Source organism: Oreochromis aureus, unplaced genomic scaffold (genome assembly GCF_013358895.1).
Source record: "Oreochromis aureus strain Israel breed Guangdong unplaced genomic scaffold, ZZ_aureus HiC_scaffold_373, whole genome shotgun sequence".
NCBI lineage: Eukaryota > Metazoa > Chordata > Actinopteri > Cichliformes > Cichlidae > Oreochromis > Oreochromis aureus.
Genome location: NW_024108921.1, coordinates 8,257 through 26,720, shown reverse-complemented (window position 1 = coordinate 26,720; position 18,464 = coordinate 8,257). Strand labels below are relative to the sequence as shown.

Genomic DNA, 18,464 nt, shown 5'->3' with positions numbered 1-18,464 from the left:
CTCTTAATCTTATTTAAGATTCATTACCCAATGAAAGAAATTTCTGTCAGCTGATAAATTAAGTGCAGAAAAACAAACGAATGTCCAAACGTACCAAAGAAAGCAGGAAACATGTTTTATTTTTCATCTGGCTTTTTATTTTATTTTAACACTTTCACATCTTTCACTGCTAAAAATGTACTCTACAGCACTGTAAGAATGATATCCAATAACAGTGCAGTACATCATTTTCATGCATTCTCTGTTGAACACCTGCGCAGTCTGCAGGTCCAGCACAACGACGGACCTGCAGCTCGCTCCTGCAGGATACACAACACAGTCTATAAAATTTATAAAATTTTAACAACAATATTAGACTTAACATTTAACATATATCAATGATCAACATGAATAAACTGTTTAGAAAAGTTATAACTTTAAAAGGTTTTCTGAGAAAGCGATTTACAGATGATGATTAAAAGACAGGTGTTGTGTGTGTAACCGTGACAGCACAGATCACACAGCAGCTCAATGCTCATCTTCCACAGTGTAATCATATTTTACTCAGTATCAGTATATGTTTGAGTAAATATGTATTGTCCTTAAACAGTGATGTCACTTCCTTCCTGGCAGTGTTGTCGCTGCTTCACACGTGACGCTGAGGAGTTCATGAAGGACCAAAACTTTTCAAATACATGAATTTTTACAGTTTTTAGTGTTTGTTTTTTATCATTTTGTAATCATTTCATTCATGTAGTTTGTTTTTAAATGTATTAATTTATTTATTTTTCATCTATAAAGTTTTGGAATTTTCACTCCTGTTTCTTTCCAAACTGATTTGTTTTGAATGAACAACAATACGTTTGGATAGATAAGTAGGGATATCATATATCACATACAGATAAATATTGCTCATCCAGTTCATGGTGGCAGGAATGTTGTTCCTATTCGAGCTTCCACGGGGTCAGAAGCAGGGTCCACCCTGAACTGGCTGCCAGTTTATCACAGAGAGCCCCCACACCTGCGACCAGTGTGGAGGGGAAGCTGGAGTCCCGAGAGAAGCCACCAGACACAGCAAACATGAGGACCCCACGCAGCTGACGGGGGTCGAACCTAGAATATCAAAAAATAATGAAGGTGAAAGAAAACGTTCATGTTTTCCTTCCTTTATTTGTGATGTTTTCAGTTTTAATCCTCCATAAACTTCCATTCTTCTGGCCTTTTTTTCTCTTAAAATTACACTTATAGTCATTTTTCCTTGATTGAAAAATCTTAGCACAAGCACAAATTTGCTACTCACAGAAAACATCTGTAATTAACAGCGATGTGACTTTGCACCTGGTTGAAGGACCAGGAGATCAAACCTGTGCTATTTTCAGACTGTCACAGCCAGGCCAGTGCAGAAGATTAAGAGCCGAGGCCAGAACAGGAAGTTTCTGTTTCCTTTCGAGGCTCGTGCGTCTTTCCGTGTATCTCTAATGAGTTTGAAGTGATGTCATAAAGTAAAAAGGTTTGTTTTCCATCCAAAGTTTCTCTCTTTTTGGTGTGTTTACATTTTTAACTCCACATAAAAAGAGCGTTGAGCTTCACTTCCAGATCCACACTGTGTTTCCATCATCTCCTTGATCTCACTCTTTCCTCCTCTCCTTGTTGAGATCACACAGTAGTGACAGACAGCAGAGGGTTGTAAATTTTCTTTCCATCCGGTGACCTCGAGCCGTGAGCCAGCAGCTCCTGGATGGTGATCCAGTTGTCGAGAATGCGACGATTCCTCCTCTTTGTGATTTTCTTCTGGCTCAGCTGCAGGATGTTGCTGCTGGGGGAGTTATGCTGCACATTAAACTGGAGGCTCTGGGATAAATGGGGCTCTTCAGCGCCCCCTGCCGATGACAAAAGATCCCTGAAAATAAAAAGACTGCGTAAGTCAGTGCCTTCACGAACAAAAGACAAAAGATGTGCGTCATAATGAGGTAAATGTGTCATTTTCATTCTTTTTCTCTATTTTGTTTTTGTGTAAACACTTTTTTTAAGCCACTTGTCTACTGCACGATTGAGTCCTGTGGCTCTCACCAATAGGATGTATTCTGCCCCCTGGTGGACACAAACAGTTGAACTTAGCGTCAAATATTTCAAGGTGTTAAAATAAAATAAAATTAAAAAAACTAAACATGCAGACACCTCAAACTTCTTTCTTTTCATACAACTGTACACACGAAGTCCTTACTGTAAAGGGAAGCCTGAGGAACTCGTCGGAGGGTCGGAGCCACAGATACGACATTTCAGTACATAACAAAGCAACGCAATATTTAAAGCTACACATAAAATCAAAAAGCTGCACTGCAGTGTAATATCAGTATGTGTTCATTAAACTCAATTAGCTCTCTTCTTGGCTCAGTTGTCCACACTGCCGCTATTTTCTTCATGTTCTCACTGAGTTTACTGTCCTCCTTTAATCACTCAGCAGTTGAGCACCGTGAGACGGATCAGTGAAGTCAGACCTGTATGTTTTAAAAACATTGATTTTCAGCAACAGTGTCTCTATAATTATTTTGTTATTTACTTTGAAGGTATGTGAGGTTTCCGCTCTTCTCTCCTGACCTCTGACCCTTTAAAGGTCTGTGCTGACAGGATTTCACAGGTGATCTCAAGGATCTCGGGTCTGTAATGGTTCACTGACCCACAGACAGAGAATTCACCGTTTTAGTGTCTGTATTTACAGAAAACCACAATGGCTGTTTGACTGATGGATTGTTGGTCTGGATTAACGAGGAGTTTGTCTTTGGGATGTTTTATGGATTTTCACACCAACTGTGCTGATGAATACAGAGGTGGGTAAATTCTTATGGCACACCACAACATTTTAAACATTAGTCAAAAGTAAATGTGTCATTTCAACACCGTCATTTCTAGCAACCGATGACAGTTGGTAAACTTCACACTCTGAGGATAAATGTGGCACCTTTTATGTTTGTATCTGTAATAATGATTGAACTTCTGGGGTGTCGCTGTAGATTTTGCCCTGTACCTGTCTCCTCTCATGTAGTCCAGGCGGCTCTGCATCATGAACTCTCTTCTTCTTCTGTACTCTCGAGCTCTCAGCAGCTGCTGCTTCCTCTCCTCTTTGCTCCAGTATCGACCCTGTGCAGAGGACAGAAACCAGTTTAAAGCTGGTTTAATGAGACTTTGTCATGTTTATTGGGCTAAGAAGCAAAATATAGGGACTAAAGTACTTCTTTCTGTTTTATGTAAAAGATTTAATGGCAGTTGAAAATGATGTCACAGCATGTTTGTGGCGATGAATTGAGATTTGCTCCTCAGAAAACAAGTAACAGCACATACTGGACATACTTTTTGTTTGAAACTCGGCTCTTTTAGTCCAATGACATGTTGTCATTATTGTTTGCAGACTCTACCTGTTTCATTTCACTGGCAGCATCATCGTCTGTCGTCATGCCGCTGCGTTCCTCGCGGATCTTCATGGCTCTGGCCTTCAGCAGACGATCTCTGACCGGCCGCTTGGCCACATAGCGAGTCCCATCGCTGCGAATCTTTACCTGGACACGAAAAGAACACCTAGCATCTCATCTCACCAGCACACCAGGAGTTTCAGCTCTCTGGAAGGTTTGCTTTGAAATGTTTCTGTTGCTGCTGTTGGATCTCTTGCTTTTCTTCGGCCTTGAGTCTTTAAGCTGAATGTACAAAGTTTATTTTTTATTGATTCCATAGCTCCAGTAGCTCAGCTGTACGGCATCTTTCAAAAGATTTTACATTTAATGCATAGACACTGAAGGTCTTTAGCTTAAAATCATGTCAATCACTTGACTTCAGTTTCAGTACTTTACAGTAGTAAACCATGTTAAACTGGGCCACAGCAGCTTCTGTATCATCATCACTAATTTCTTTTTTTTTTTTTTGTATGTCCCGTCCGGCACTGTAGCAATCAGCATTATTGTCTGAAGGCCAAGAAAAATGCCCAACAGATTTTTTTCCCCCAAGCAGACCATAACACCTTTTGCTATACTGGTCCACTTGATTGTCATATTTTATTCGACCTTTATTATTATTATTAGTTATTTTTATTTTATTTTTTTCATTTTGACTGATTACAATCAGAACAGAGAAGACGGGGGACGGGGAAAAGGAAACAAAGAGGTTGGGAAGAGTTAACAGAAGGAGGGGGAAAGAAAAATAGAGGAGAAGAGGGATGGAGAGAGAACAGACACTGACAACCTGCTTGATCACCTCCTGAGGGAATAAAAAGAAACAAGCAAAAAGAAGACAACACAGCAGGGAAACAATTAATTTCTAACCACTAGTACTCTTTCCTGATGTTCATAATCAAACAAATAACAATCTTGTAGTCGTTATTAGGGCCAGAAGGTTTTCTCAGACATCAAATAATGTCCAGCCTTGTAGGAGAGGAACCTGTGATGAGTCCCATAATATGCTGTCATCTTGCAGCTACCCCACCAGTTTGACTTTTACTTCTTTTTCCTTCAGTGTTATTGCTCCGTTTACCTTCCACTCCATGCGCTGTGGAGACGCGTTTGGTGATGAATGCGTCAGTCCAAGAGGTAAGGCCAGTCCTAACCGTGAGGCACCTGCATGGTGGTCCTCCAGACCACAGGGGGCGCTGTTCACAATCCTCGGGCTTGCCGGCCCACTGCTGCCTGTGGCTACCCCCCTCTCCCCCCCCTCTGCCCTGGCTCTGTCTCTCACTCGGTCCAGGGGATCCACCAGACCTTCGGAGGGCAGGGTCATGCAGCTCTGATAGCGTTCTAACGGTTTGCTGTGGCTGTGCTGCCTCCGGGTGAAATAGGGGCTCGACTCTGCACTTCCGCCTTCAGGCCTGTAGGTGGCTCCACCTGCAGTCATAGAAGTAATAGAAATGATCATCAAAAACCAGCAAGAAGTTTTACACGTTACCCACAAACATCAATTTAAAAGTAAGCTACAGTTTAGTGCTGAAGCAGGAGGGTGTTCTTTAGTTCTTATGCTTGTTTCTTCATTATAAACCTGTGGAAAGGTTCTTAAAACGACCCCGATATGCTTACAGAGAAAGATTTTACCTGCTCTGGAGCTCCGCCCTCCATCAGCCATACCCCTTCTAGAAGCTGATCCCGTTTCTCTGGTCAGAGATCTGATGAAGGCAAAATACATCAAAATATCCACTATTATTAAAACATATCACAAAGGTCAATGTGCATATGAAAATACAAAGAACGCTCATTGCAGCAAAACCAAGACCTGAACTTTGAAGGCGTAGAGGGGGTGGAGTTTGAGCCATTTGCAAAGTTTCCATTGGAGGTTTCGTACTTCCTGTAGGTGCTCGGGGAGAAGGAGCAGCTGAGGTTTGAGTGACGCCGCTCTCTGTCTCGGTCCCTCCTGTGACGTCGAGGCGTGAGAGGGGAGTTTAGAGGGGGGAGGCGACTGAGGGGGAGGAGGGGAGGTGGAGAGGTCAGGCGTCTGCCTCCTTCATCTTCATCCTCCTGAAGAGGCGGGATCTGCTCCGTGCTGACCAATGGCGTGCTCCGGCAGCTTTCCCCTCCGGTGTTGTAGGCACTGGTGCTGTCTTTGTCGTCCGATCGCTCGCGCTCCGGGAGTTCGTTGATGGCTGACAACTCGTGGTGATGAGGATCGTCATTGTCCTCGTTATCCAAATCTATAAGTTCAGAAATAGAAGAGTCGCTTTATAAATAAATGAACTATAAAAATCAAAACTGCTTTGCTTTGTCTAATGACACCAAAGTAAACTGGATACATAAATGATGGCTTGTTTTATCGCAGTTTTTTTCGAGTATAATTCTGTGTCATAATTCACATGTTTCCTAAACATCAGACGAGATGTCCGGGCTTGTTATTTGTTTCCTACCCCGGTGTTGGTTGTTACCTCCTTCAGAGGGTCCTGGTCGGCCCGCTCCACCCGCCACCGTCTCCTCCTCCATCATCCAGGCTTTCAGACATCTCTCTCTGAGCTGCTGCATCTTTTGCGCTCGGAGAACATTGCGGCACTTAAACTCCAGGTGGCGCAGCTCCTCCTCGATCAGCGCCAACTCGTGCTCACTTAGCATCTCTTTGCTGTTCACGTCCACTACCGATTCAGAAGCTGTGCCTTCAGCTTCCTCCGCTGCCTCGTCGCCGTCCTCTCGGCCTTTAACTTCTGCTTCAGTGGTTTCCTTTTCCAGCTCTCTCCTGCATCTTTCCAAATGTCTCTCATATTGATACTTGATCTCTAACAGCTCTTGGTAACGCTGGCACTCCTCCTCCGTCAGGCCCGGCATCATCATGGTCATTGTCAGAGGCTGGTGATGGTGGTGGTAATGCTGCAGGTTGGAGGTCAGGTGTAACATCAGATAGAGATCATTAACTATGATGGTGTGTAACCACAAATATTGATAATCAGCTTTTTTATTGACAATAAATATGAATAATGATTTCATATTTTCTGAGGAAGTCTGGGTTTGGGTCCTTTCAGTGCAAAATAATCTACCAAAAACATTTATTAGTATTTTTTAAAATACTAAATCAATGGTATACACAATGACAGATCTCAGGAAAAGTTGGTGAGATGTGTAAGTTTGTCAGCTGCTTCACAACTCTGGTCTGTGCTTAAACATCAGAGTGTCAGAGAAATGCTTCAGACGTTTCTGACATGACAGATAGAATTTCCTTCATAGCTGCATTATGGTTGGTAACATAGTATCATTATATCTGACAACACTGGTAGGTCTTTGCTTTTGCATTCCCATTTCAGTGTGTTGGTCCCATGGCTTGTTGCTATGAAACTACTGAAGAGTAACACTTCAGATAACAGCTTTGAGGGTTTCCTTGGTGCTGAGTCACATCTGAGCATACAGTACATCCCACAGGGAATCTGTCTGCGTTATTACAGACATCGTAAAGAAATGTTTCGTTTTATTACACATTTTTTTAAAATCCGTTCCTCTTATACAATTCGGGGTCCCAGCTATCATAGAGTGAGAGTACACCCTGAACGGGTTACCAGTCTGTCACAGAGTAGTCAACCATTCACACTCACATTTTACACACAGTCTTGACACATACAGTCAGTTTAAAATTACACTATTTAACCTAAACCCAACAATTTCTTTGCACTGTTGGAAACCCCACACAGACAGGCCTCAGACTGGATTTGAACCCAGGACGTCCTTGCTGTAGGGCAAAAGTACTAAAAGTACTTCCATGCTGCTCGTTTCATAATGCGCTATAGAAATTCCAAAGCAGTGTATGAGTCCATCAGAGTACTCTCTGATCCATGTCAGTGGTACTCAGTTTGTTTCCTGCAGAAGTATTTTACAAACGCTGGTCTCTAGGATAAGAACAACCGTGTGTAGTTGCACAGTTATGCTGATGCATGTGACTGATTTCAGACAAAGTGGAGGTTTGGAGCTTTTATTTAATGACAATAAGTAAAGAAAATATCACCTAATAGGATTTAAGCTTAGTATACCTTATGGTGGTGATGGTGGTGGGGACTGTACGCTGCTCCTGCTGTTCCTCCTCCAGCTGCCCAGTCCAGACCTGGGAGAGAGTCAGAGCTGAGCTGGAGATCACGCAGGTGGAGGAAAGGAGGGGTGGTGTCTCCTCGACCATGCCCAGGGCTAGGGCTAGGCCTAGGGCTGGGCCCGAGGCCAGGACTGGGTCTAGGACTTGGCCTGGGTACAGAAATATGAGCATGGCAGAAAAACACTTAAACTCAAATTGTAGCTTGTGAGTGTGTCATTTTTTTCCCTAATAATTTGAATAAAGTTCCATTCTCTGGTACCTGGGGCTCGGTCCAGGTCTGAACTTCCTGGTGCTGCCTGGTGTGTTGGTGGTGTTGGTGTTACAGGCACTGGTCTGATCACCCAGCAGGTCATGTTCAGATGTATCCTCATAGCGGGTGCTGTCATCTGTCCGACCCACCCCGCTGTCCAGCTCCTGGCTGTTGGACAGCAGAGGTGCCAAGTTCAGCAGAGGAGGGAGGGGGACCGGTGGCTCTTTGTCGTCCTTCTCTCCTCGCTCGCCATCCTCTCCTTCTTCATCCTCTTCATCTTCCACCTCACCTTCTTTGCCTCCCCCTGCTCCTCCAACAGGACAGGATGAACTGCCTTCTCCTCCTTGGTGGAGGCGGTAGTAGGCAGAAATATGAGAGGAGTTGAGAGAGCATGAAGTGCGTGGGTTTGAAGGAAAGTCTGCTCCTCTAGAGTCAGCTCCATGTCCTCCTCTAGATCGATGGGGTTTTCATTCTGGAAGGAAAGACACACAAGCCAGTCCAGGTGAAAATGAACTAAAGAGGTCAAGAGCCATACTGCAGTGAGAAAAATCCTTTTGTAACAGTTTCTCAGGTTAGGCAACGATTTTCAGCACAGAGAGTTAGCTCAGTGTGCAGACTCAAGCTGAGGGTTAACAGGAGCTGCACAGCGTCACGCATCAGTGAGTGCAGAGAGCTAAAAGTTACATTTCCCCACTAGTCTCAATACAGCAGAGTAGAAACGTGCTACCAGCTCCATTCTGGAGTTATAATAGGAATATTCTGTGGGAGCTGCTGTAACAGGTTTGTTGTTGACAAGAAAAATGAATTCATGTGACTTTAATGTGCTTTATTGACACTGCAGATTTCTTATTAGCGAGCTCATGCATCAGTGTTTCCTTATGAAATTGATTTTTTGACTTTGACTAATGTCAACATTGTACGGTCGTCTGTTAAAATCTGCACACAGCACTGATTGGTTGAGTGTGTGTGTGTGTGTGTGTGTGTGTGTGTGTGTATGTGTGTGTGTGTGTGTGTGTCATTCTGGTTAAACAGGATTGGTTGTCCGACCCTCGCGCTTTCAGAGGCTTGGTTGTTTTGTCACCGTCAACATAAATTCTGATTGTTATCTAAAAACTATTAAGTCTACACTGAAATGTGTTGTGGCCTAGCGAGTTACTCAAAAACCAAATATGGATAAAACCATGGTGGAAAATAGACTCTGCTTAAAAGTACAGAAACCAGCTGATTAGGAAGGAGGCAAGAGGTAAAATAACTCATCTGCAGATCAGGAATGTCATTGGTCAGTTTCTAGTAATTGTAGTGCTGACGGCAGTGTTCAGATGTTTTATTCTGATGGGTGTCAGAACTAAAGCAGCCATAGTTTGTCCACTGAATAAAAGAAAACATTGCTCAGAATTTCCCAGAATGATGAAACTTGTGTTTTGATCGTCTCTTTTCTTTGTCATATAAACCAGAGTCGGCTGTTATCAGTGTCTTTATTAAACTTCAACACACTCTTCACTTTTTCTTTTAGGTTTGTTGGACATGTGATAGTTTGTGCTGACAACGTGTTGATGTTTATTCCACAGTAGGAAGTGCGATGAACAGCTGGTCAGACCAGCAAAGGATGTTTGTGGATTCTAATGTTTTTATTGTTGTGTATGCTTTTTACATGATTTTTGCAAAGCCATTAGTGGAATGAAACTGTGCCCTGGGAGAAGCTGAATGCATGATATATGCAAAATAAATATATATATTGGCTCAAGCTAATTTGGTTGCAATTCTACCAGGATATAAAAACAGACATGCAGATGGCATAAATGTGTGTGTTGGCTATATGGCAACTGACTGACGGCTCACTCATCTGGTTGACGTGAGTACACACACACACACACACACACACAGTGAACGTTCATCCATAATTATGTATGTGCGGATGTGTTTGAACTGACATGTATGAATATGGTGCACTGCTGTTCTTCCTCTGTCAGCAGATATGGACACACTGTGGGACCTGCTGTCATCCCAGAAACATTTATCATGGCTGTGTGTGTGTGTGTGTGTGTGTGTGTGTGTGTGTGTGTGTGTGTGTGTGTGTGTGTGTGCACAGAGCACATGTGCTTGTTCTGTATGTCATGTCTATGATATGATGGAGGCTGATTGTGAGTTAATCAGAATGAAGCTGCTGATTTACATTCAGTCATTCAATTTGATATTTTCAAAGAAACTGTAATATTTAATGTTTGTATCATGTACTATATCTGTTAATGACCTGATATAACTCGTGTGCTGCACTTCTACTTATCGATATTTAATGTTAACTTTTCCTCTCATATGTGTTTGTGAATGTTTGGGAAGAAAAAGAACATTTCACTTAAATACGAGTGTATTTAAGTGAAATGTTCTCAGTAAATCACAGTAAATTCTGTGATGCTTGGAAGCTTGTTATGGACTGCCTGGCAGCTCTCAGTCCTGATAACAGAAAATGTCAGGCAGGCAGTACAACACAGTAATACAACAACATTGCAAAGACAAAAGTCACTGCATTATTGTGGAAGCTGCCCTTGAAGCATGTACACATTTATGCTAAAGTCAAATTTTTTTAACATTGTGCAGTTAATTCATGTTTAATCTCAGTGTGAAGTCATACAGTGTATTCAAAGATTACATTTTAAAGAGCTCAAACAAAGAAAGTGCGTATGTCCCCCAATGACTGATATATTTACAGATCAGTGATGATCCAATGGAAACGGAAGGTTTTGCCTAATTCGTGTGACCCTGAAACATTATGTGGTGTATTTCATTATGACTGTAGCGAGACAGGAAAGGTCACCAGAGCTCCAGACTTAATATTTGAACAGAAAGATCAATTTACTGTCAATCCAGCTGTTGGTTTTCCATCTGCACTGGTCACAGACTGATGGATAGAAGCAGCAAACACATATCGTTCCTGTTGGAGGAAACCAGGACTGTAAGCACGCTGTGAACTAGAATATGATTTTTATGAAGCTTTCCTCTCATGTCGGCCACCCACGGCAGCACAAGTGATAGAAAGTAGGTTAGTAAACTGGGCTGCAGGCGAGCTGAGTGATGAAACAGGAGCGACACTGTTCAACCTGAAGTTACAGAGCTCCTGTTCTGTTCTCGAAAAGGAAGGAAAGCACTGTGTTATTTATTTATTCACTGGTTGAATCAGGATTATTTGATTAATTATTTAGCAAATTTAGGTGATTGAAGAGTCTGATTATGATGCCTCATGGACACTTACAACACCAGGACAGACTGAGGAGGGATTGGAAAGATGATGAATCAAAGTTTGTAGGATTCATCCTCTGGGGACAACTTAGTGCTCCTTTAGTGTTGTAGAGAGCAGTTAACAGCACTAAAATCTTTTAGTAATCTCCTTCTGTGTTAAAGAGGACTAGTATTATTCATTAGTAAAAGTATGTGCACTTTTTTAGGAGGCTGGTTTCATCGTGTTGCTACCTCTATGTCGGGCCTGGCCAGCAGCAGGGAGAAGTTGATGCTGTCCTCTCGGGTCAAAATGGCCACAGCCTCCTCTCTGTTCTGAATATCCACGCCGTTAATCTGGAAGAGAAGAGATGAGTTATTTTAGAATCATTAGAAGGAATAAAAAAGGCAGCTGTTTTTTTTAAACTAGTCTTTTGTTAAATGTTTTCTTATTTTAATATATAGGTGGATTTCCCACTCTTGTAGGGAGACAGCACATCTGTTTTAAAGGGCCTTCCTCCCTGTGGGGATGGATGTCATGGGAACTGGTGCTTACATCATCTGTCCACAGCAGGATTACCATGGTGATGGTGCTGCTGTGCTATTCTTATCACATCCCGACACTGTTTTCACAGGGTCGTCAGTCGGCGGGTTAGAAGATAACGAGAGTAGAAATGTCAGGAAGATAAATTTGTTCATATTTGGCTTTGACAGGCAAACTCTGAGAACAGTCAGATGTTAAAAAGGTTCAAATCTTAATTAAACTTCCACTTAAGTCACCTCAGAGTTAAAAGCAAGTCAGTAAACTGGTTGAGACTACTACTACTCAGTCTTTGCCCCATGTAATGAATTCTGTATCTTTTTACATTTTGTGGTGGAACAGTCTCCAGAAATTACACCCGTCCATCTGTGGTGCTCATGTTTTCATGCTGTTACTTGTTCTCTTAGGGTTAGAAATAATAAGAGTCTATTCTTATTCAGCCCACAGCATATTAAGGAAATGCAGTCAATAGGTTGCTGGTTCAGTGCCAGATGCTGGGGCGCCAGAGCCACCGGAGATTATTCTGTGAGGTGGAGGTGTTTGCCTGTCTCGATGGGCGGGGCAGTAGAAAACATTAAAGGCAGGCTGTAAGCTCCCATCCAATCAGAAGGTGCGGGGAATTCGCTGTACAGTATCACATACGTGGCTGCAGAGTTTGGGTGTTTCCCATGAAGAGGAACTCTAAATCAACAATAAGGATTCAAAAATGATAAACAGACAGTAGCTTCAGTGTGAGGTTTTCATTGCTCAAGCTAATTTGGTTGCAATTCTACCAGGATGTAAAAACAGACATGCAGATGGCATAAATGTGTGTGTTGGCTATATGGCAACTGACTGACGGCTCACTCGTCTGGTTGACGTGAGTACACACACACACACACACACAGTGAACGTTCATCCATAATTATGTATGTGCGGATGTGTTTGAACTGACATGTATGAATATGGTGCACTGCTGTTCTTCCTCTGTCAGCAGATATGGACACACTGTGGGACCTGCTGTCATCCCAGAAACATTTATCATGGCTGTGTGTGTGTGTGTGTGCGTGCGTGTGTGTGTGTGTGTGTGTGTGTGTGTGCGTGTGTGCGTGTGTGCGTGTGTGTGTGTGTGTGTGTGTGTGTGTGCGCACAAGTGGCACTCAGTGTCACTTGTCTATAATGACTTTGGGATCTGAGCTAAAGCACCAAGAACCGCACACACATGAAAAGGATCAGCCACAGCCTCGATGTTCCACAGATTGTTTGCACTGCCCCAATTAGACATGTCGACGATGGGCTCCAAAGCACCTGCAGACTGCCCAACCTCACGGTAGTCTAAAGTTGGTAGACTACTATCTAGTTGGTAAAGTAGTGACGGCCTTTAATGTGCTCATTTGTGTATGTAGGTGTGCGTTTGGTGGTGGGGAGGGCTGTGGAAGCAGCTCATTTACCACTTTTGAACGAGACGTGAGGCTTGATCGTGCACCGCAGAGATTTCCACAATTAAAAATGACTTGTTTAATTTAGGCACTAAAAAAGACTGATCTTGTCTCTGCTTTTCGCGGACGATGTGGTTCTGTTGGCTTCATCAGGTGAAGGCCTCCAGCTCGCACTGGAGCGGTTCGCAGCCGAGTGTGAAGCAGCGGGAATGAGGATCAGCACCTCCAAATCTGAGGCCATGGTTCTCAGCCGGAAAAGGGTGGAGTGCCCACTCCGGGTCGGGGATGAGTTCCTGCCCCAAGTGGAGGAGTTCAAGTATCTCGGGGTCTTGTTCGCAAGTGATGGGAGAAGGGAGCCGGAGATCGACAGACGGATTGGTGCTGCGGCTGCAGTGATTCGGACGCTGCACCGGTCCGTCGTGGTGAAGAGAGAGCTGACTGTAAAAGCGAAGCTCTCAATTTACCGGTCGATCTACGTCCCTACCCTCACCTATGGCCACGAGCTGTGGGTGACGGAAAGAACGAGATCGCGGATACAAGTGGCAGAAATGAGCTTCCTCCGAAGGGTGGCTGGCCTCTCCCTTAGAGATAGGGTGAGAAGTTCGGCCATCCGGGAGGGGCTCAGGGTAGAGCCGCTGCTCCTCCACATCGAAAGGAGATTGCAGTGTCCTCTTCGTTTCCTTCGCTGGTCTGCTTTTGCCATGTAATTCCTGTTTGTCCTGTTTTTTGATTAGCCTCCTTTCTACTGCGAGTCTAATTTTCACTTAAAGCACGAAGCTGTCCTCGCTCGCCTTCTCTGGGATCCTTCTTCCTGTTTTCACGTTTCAAAACTTGACATCAGGGTTTCACACCTTCTTCTTTCTCCTTCCTGCATCATGTTGGCAACAGGAGCTGACTGTTTGTTATTTGAGTCCATATTCACTCTGTAACAAATTACAAACAACGTCTAATTCAAATTTGGTTCATTCTTTGTCTGGACCCGAGGTTAACAACCATTACTTTACTGCTGTGTCCCACTTCAAGTGTTTCAGCGTCTCACCATCACTGTGTTTTAGAGCAGCTCTAACCATCACAAAGTTTCACATGCACAGCGTTCATGCGCAAGAACTATTAGAATGAGATACATTAACTCTGACTGACAGCTGTTTTACGCTGGTCTCTATTCTCTGACAAACAGAGAGGAACAGTGGTGGAAGCGCAGGGTGACATGTTGTCTCCCCCACCATTTCTCTCTGGCAGTCTATTTTTAGGGAAGCAGTAACTGGGCTGCTGACAGCTCGCTCTGATTGGACAGAAGTGTCCCAGGGGTCGCAGGTATAAATTTACATAGTTCGATCTGAATCTGTTTTAACCCTCACAGAGTCATTAAACCTGGCAGAGGACACGTTTGTACTTTATTCTGCAGGACGTGTTTTTAACTTACCCGAAAGACGAAACTCAAAATTTCAAATCAGTTAAAAACAGCACTTGTGTTTATTAATAACTGTGCTCTGTAGAAAGTGTGAAAGTGTTTCTTAATGACCTCCCTTTTGTTTTGAGTCTGTGTACCTGCAGTATTCGATCGCCCTCTCTGATGCGTCCGTTCTTGGCTGCGATGCTGTTCGGATTAACCTCGCATGAAAGTGAGAAATGATACATTACCTCATCAGTTAGGAAAGAGATCCATTAATAATAAATTAATTAATACATACATGAGTAAATCACTATAAGCTGGCCTAACTGATAGAAATGATGAGCAGCTGGTTCTAAGAAGTAATGAATGAAGCGATTAAATGGATGCATTAAATGAGCAGTAACACATGAGCCACGAATAAAGGCGCAGGTACCTGTACTTAGGTGTATTTTGAAGGAAACAGTGAAACAAGTACCCTGTATTTTCTGGAGTGCGAGACATATTATGGAGTAACATGCAAGACCCTCGAAACGATGAAACAATTACACCGTAGCAACAGCGACTAACGCACAAGTAGCCTGTAATTATATGTAGACCAAGTCAGGTTTTGCAGGAAACAATAAATTAATTACACTGTTAGACTGCAAGTACCCTGTAATTATGTGTAATTTCATTTTTAGTTTTACAGGAAACAATAAAATAATAACAAAAAAGTCCGTGTTGGAATTTTAAGTACTGGGTATTTCATGCTAAATTTCCGGAAAAACAAGCAATATTTCCCCATTTTACATCTTATGTACCCTGTAAAATCCTGCAAATTGCACATGAATACAGGGCACTAGTACCTTAGTCACTGCATAACACAACCCGTGCCCTAGAAAGTACAGGGTACTTACAGGGTACTTGTTTTATTGTTTCCATAAAACCCTGACTTGTTGCCCTCAAATTACACATAAGTACAGGGTACTTCTGCCTTATTCACAGGTCGTGTTATAAAGTGTTACCAAATGAGTTGATGGACAAAAAAAAACTATTAAAGAGTGAGTTTAGTGAGTGAATTAGTAAATGCACTAATGACTGTCAAATAAAGGGCTAAAGAAAGATAGGTTCCTGTCTCCTGTTACCTCCCAACATAAATGCCGAGATCCTCCTCATCGTCCGTCCTGTAGTAGCAGACCGTCAGACCCAGCTTCTCCTGCTGGCTGGACTTGTACAGCTCCACCTCCTGCAGGAAACACGGGTAACACTGTTAGATGGTTCCTGGTGAGTCTCGCAGGTCCTCTCGTAGCTTTGTTTGTTCAATAGCCAATTCTGTGATTCTGCAAGTGTGAAGTAGTTGTTATCATAAATATTATATAAGTGGCTCCCCTGTGCTTTACAGCTCAGTGTAAAGCTGAAACGGTCCAACATGACTAACCTGTAAAATATCTCACTGCTCTTCGTATCTAAACATTTGAAATACCGTTGAGACTCTCAGTCCATCCACGCTAACAGAGAACCAAAGACTTTTCTAAAGTTACTGACCCATAACCTGAAACTTCACACACCCTGAGACCTGATCAGATAAAGTTTGTGCTATCTGCTCTGTTCTTTCACTGTATTTTATACACTGACACACAGAACTTGCTAATAACTAAGATGTAACAAATATTTTGAAGGGTGACAGCATCCATGTTTCTGAGGGAAACAAGAGGGCAAATTAAAAGGAGTTAGGAACGATAATGAGGTGAGATAGATGTGATGGAGAATTCCAAAAGATGATTAAAAGCCTGATCGAACTGAATTTGAATGCAAACCTTATTGAAGGATAAAACTGAGTACACAGAGCAAGTGAGCACTCTTCAAAGACCACCTCAAACCATTAGTAATAAGATCAGGCTTGTAAAGACCAGTTAAGACCATCAAAAAGACCATCATATATCCAGCAATCACCTCACTGGAGGGCATCAACAGAGGAAATGGACAGAGAGGAGAAGGTAATTTAGGAAGGAAATGAAGGATGAAATTTAAGGAAGGCAATTAAATCTGGAGATAAGGATGTAAGTAAGGGGGCACGCCATCTAATGATTGTAATTTGAAGAACTGAATGACGGAGGAAGTCTCTGATATACCAGCCAGAAAAGACGTTTCCACTTGCTGACGTCTCTAATGGCCAAACTGTCATTTGTCTGAGGAAACAGTCAAACCAGTGAAGCAGAAACAAAGAAAAGAGTCCATTCAGCCTGAAACAGCAGCCCATTAGACATTTATACAGCAAAAAGTGATCGCACTGATCTGACCTTTACTCACAACATAAGTCATTTTGTTTCAGTCACATTCCTGATGGCCTGATTTTTGCTGCACAGGTATAAATGTCTGTATTCTTAGATTTTTTATTTCCAGTGATTTTTTTCTTCTTCCTCGTCTTTATTCGTTTATTTATTCATTTTTTTAAAAAATGATAATTTAACTGGTTCCACCATGAGAAAAGGACAATGAGCTGACCAAAGGTTTTAGGATTCATTCATGCAAAAACACAAAATATGATACTGATAAATATTATACACAAGTTAATTTCATAAATTAAAAACAGACTAGTATCAGAGTACTAATGAACTACACGGCAGTCATGTGAGGCTGAGGTCAGGTGTGGTGTCCTGGCTGTGCCCAGCAGGGAGGAGGCCCAAAGACACACTGGACAGGGATGGGAACAGCTCGGTGTCCCTCCAGAAGAGCTGGAGGTGGTGGAGACTGCTGCCCCTGAAACCCCTCCTGGATGAGCAACAGAAAATGTGGATCGATGGAAATGTCGCTCACAAAGGTGCATGCAGAGTGAGCGCAGTAGTCAGTTTAGTCTGAACTCTAAGACCCCGATGTTGCCTCAAATAGAGAGTGTGCTACTTTAAGTCTTAACATGCATCAGTTGTGCAACATCATCTCCAGACAAACGAACAAAGATTTGTCTCACAGACCGAAACTACCGTCTCCTACGCTGCAGTCGATAAAGAAAGAGCTCGGCTTCAGTTACATTCTGATAATCCATCCACTGTGTGGCTCATATGGATAAAATTAAAATGTGAACACAGCCAGGCTTTTTAATGTGTTTCAGTCTTATTCTGGATATCCTTCACATGTAGTGGAACTGTGAATGGATTCTTCTCTCTTGCTTTCACAGTGAAGACACGTGATTGAAAATGCATGAAAATTGAGTCTTTGCTCTGAGCTGACATGATGAACCACAGCTGGGAGCCCTGCTTTATATTCCAGACGTATTCATCAGGATAAGTGACTTGCATGTGGCTTTGTGCATGTAATTTTCATGAAGTCACAAATTTGCCTCCAGCTATGTGGAGGTTCCTCTCAGGATGGGGTCCAGTGCTTGAAAAAGGTTGACAACCATTGTGTTAGTGAATGGGAAAAACTGCCGAAGGAATATTGGAGCACTTTCATTTTGTGTCATTTGGTTGTTGGAAATGCAGCTGAAGCTTTCTCACCTCATATTCCAGGTCATCCTGCCTGTCCACCTCGTGGTTGGATACATCAAAGTAATCATTGGGGTCGTTGTATTCAAACACACAGCTGGAGACAGAGGAACCAATCACCATCGTATCCAGTGTTAGAGACATTTGTGGAAACTCATCTTGAGTTTTAAATCAATGTTTTTTTAGTGTGAAGAAATGACCATGAGTCAGAACGTACAACTCATTGATCTCGTACGGCACTGCCAGGTGAGGGAGGGGAGGCGATGGAGGAGGTGGTGGGGGAGAGGAGGAGCCTCCCTGACCCTGGTGGTGGTGGTGATGGTGACCCCTGCTTCTCCCCAGGGTTAGAGTGTTCTGGAAACTGATGTCAGTCTGCGTTGCGTTGTCAACACAGTCGGGGATCGCCACCATGGCAACAGAAGAGACGGAGGAGCTGACCGTCCCGTTACCGCACACCAACGTACCTGAGGAGGAGACGCAGGAGATTCAGGAGCACAGACGACGGAGCAGAACTGAGTTTAAACTGAAACTGTTTGGACATTTGGAAATTTAAACGTTATAATATTTTTGATGATTTGGAGATGTCCCACACGGAACTACGTCCAAACAAATAGTTATACTTGGGGTGCTTATTGCTAACCCAGTCTTATCATGTATCAGCAGAAAGATGTGAAAACTGTAACTA

General features: G+C 43.0%; 1 protein-coding gene across 1 annotated transcript; it reads right to left on the bottom strand.

Annotated features, from left to right (window-relative positions):
* Positions 1–613: 613 nt before the first annotated feature.
* LOC116333615 (PDZ domain-containing protein 4-like) lies at positions 614–18,243 on the bottom strand (the record flags this gene model as incomplete). The annotated part of the gene is made up of 15 exons (XM_039607770.1): positions 614–1,809; positions 2,998–3,117; positions 3,393–3,533; positions 4,498–4,844; positions 5,049–5,119; positions 5,227–5,641; positions 5,903–6,302; positions 7,451–7,655; positions 7,766–8,206; positions 11,004–11,017; positions 11,222–11,323; positions 14,474–14,541; positions 15,447–15,543; positions 17,792–17,867; positions 17,982–18,243. Coding segments are annotated over 15 exons (2,933 nt in total), but the record flags the coding sequence as incomplete, so codon positions are not given.
* Between the last annotated feature and the right edge of the window lie 221 nt (positions 18,244–18,464).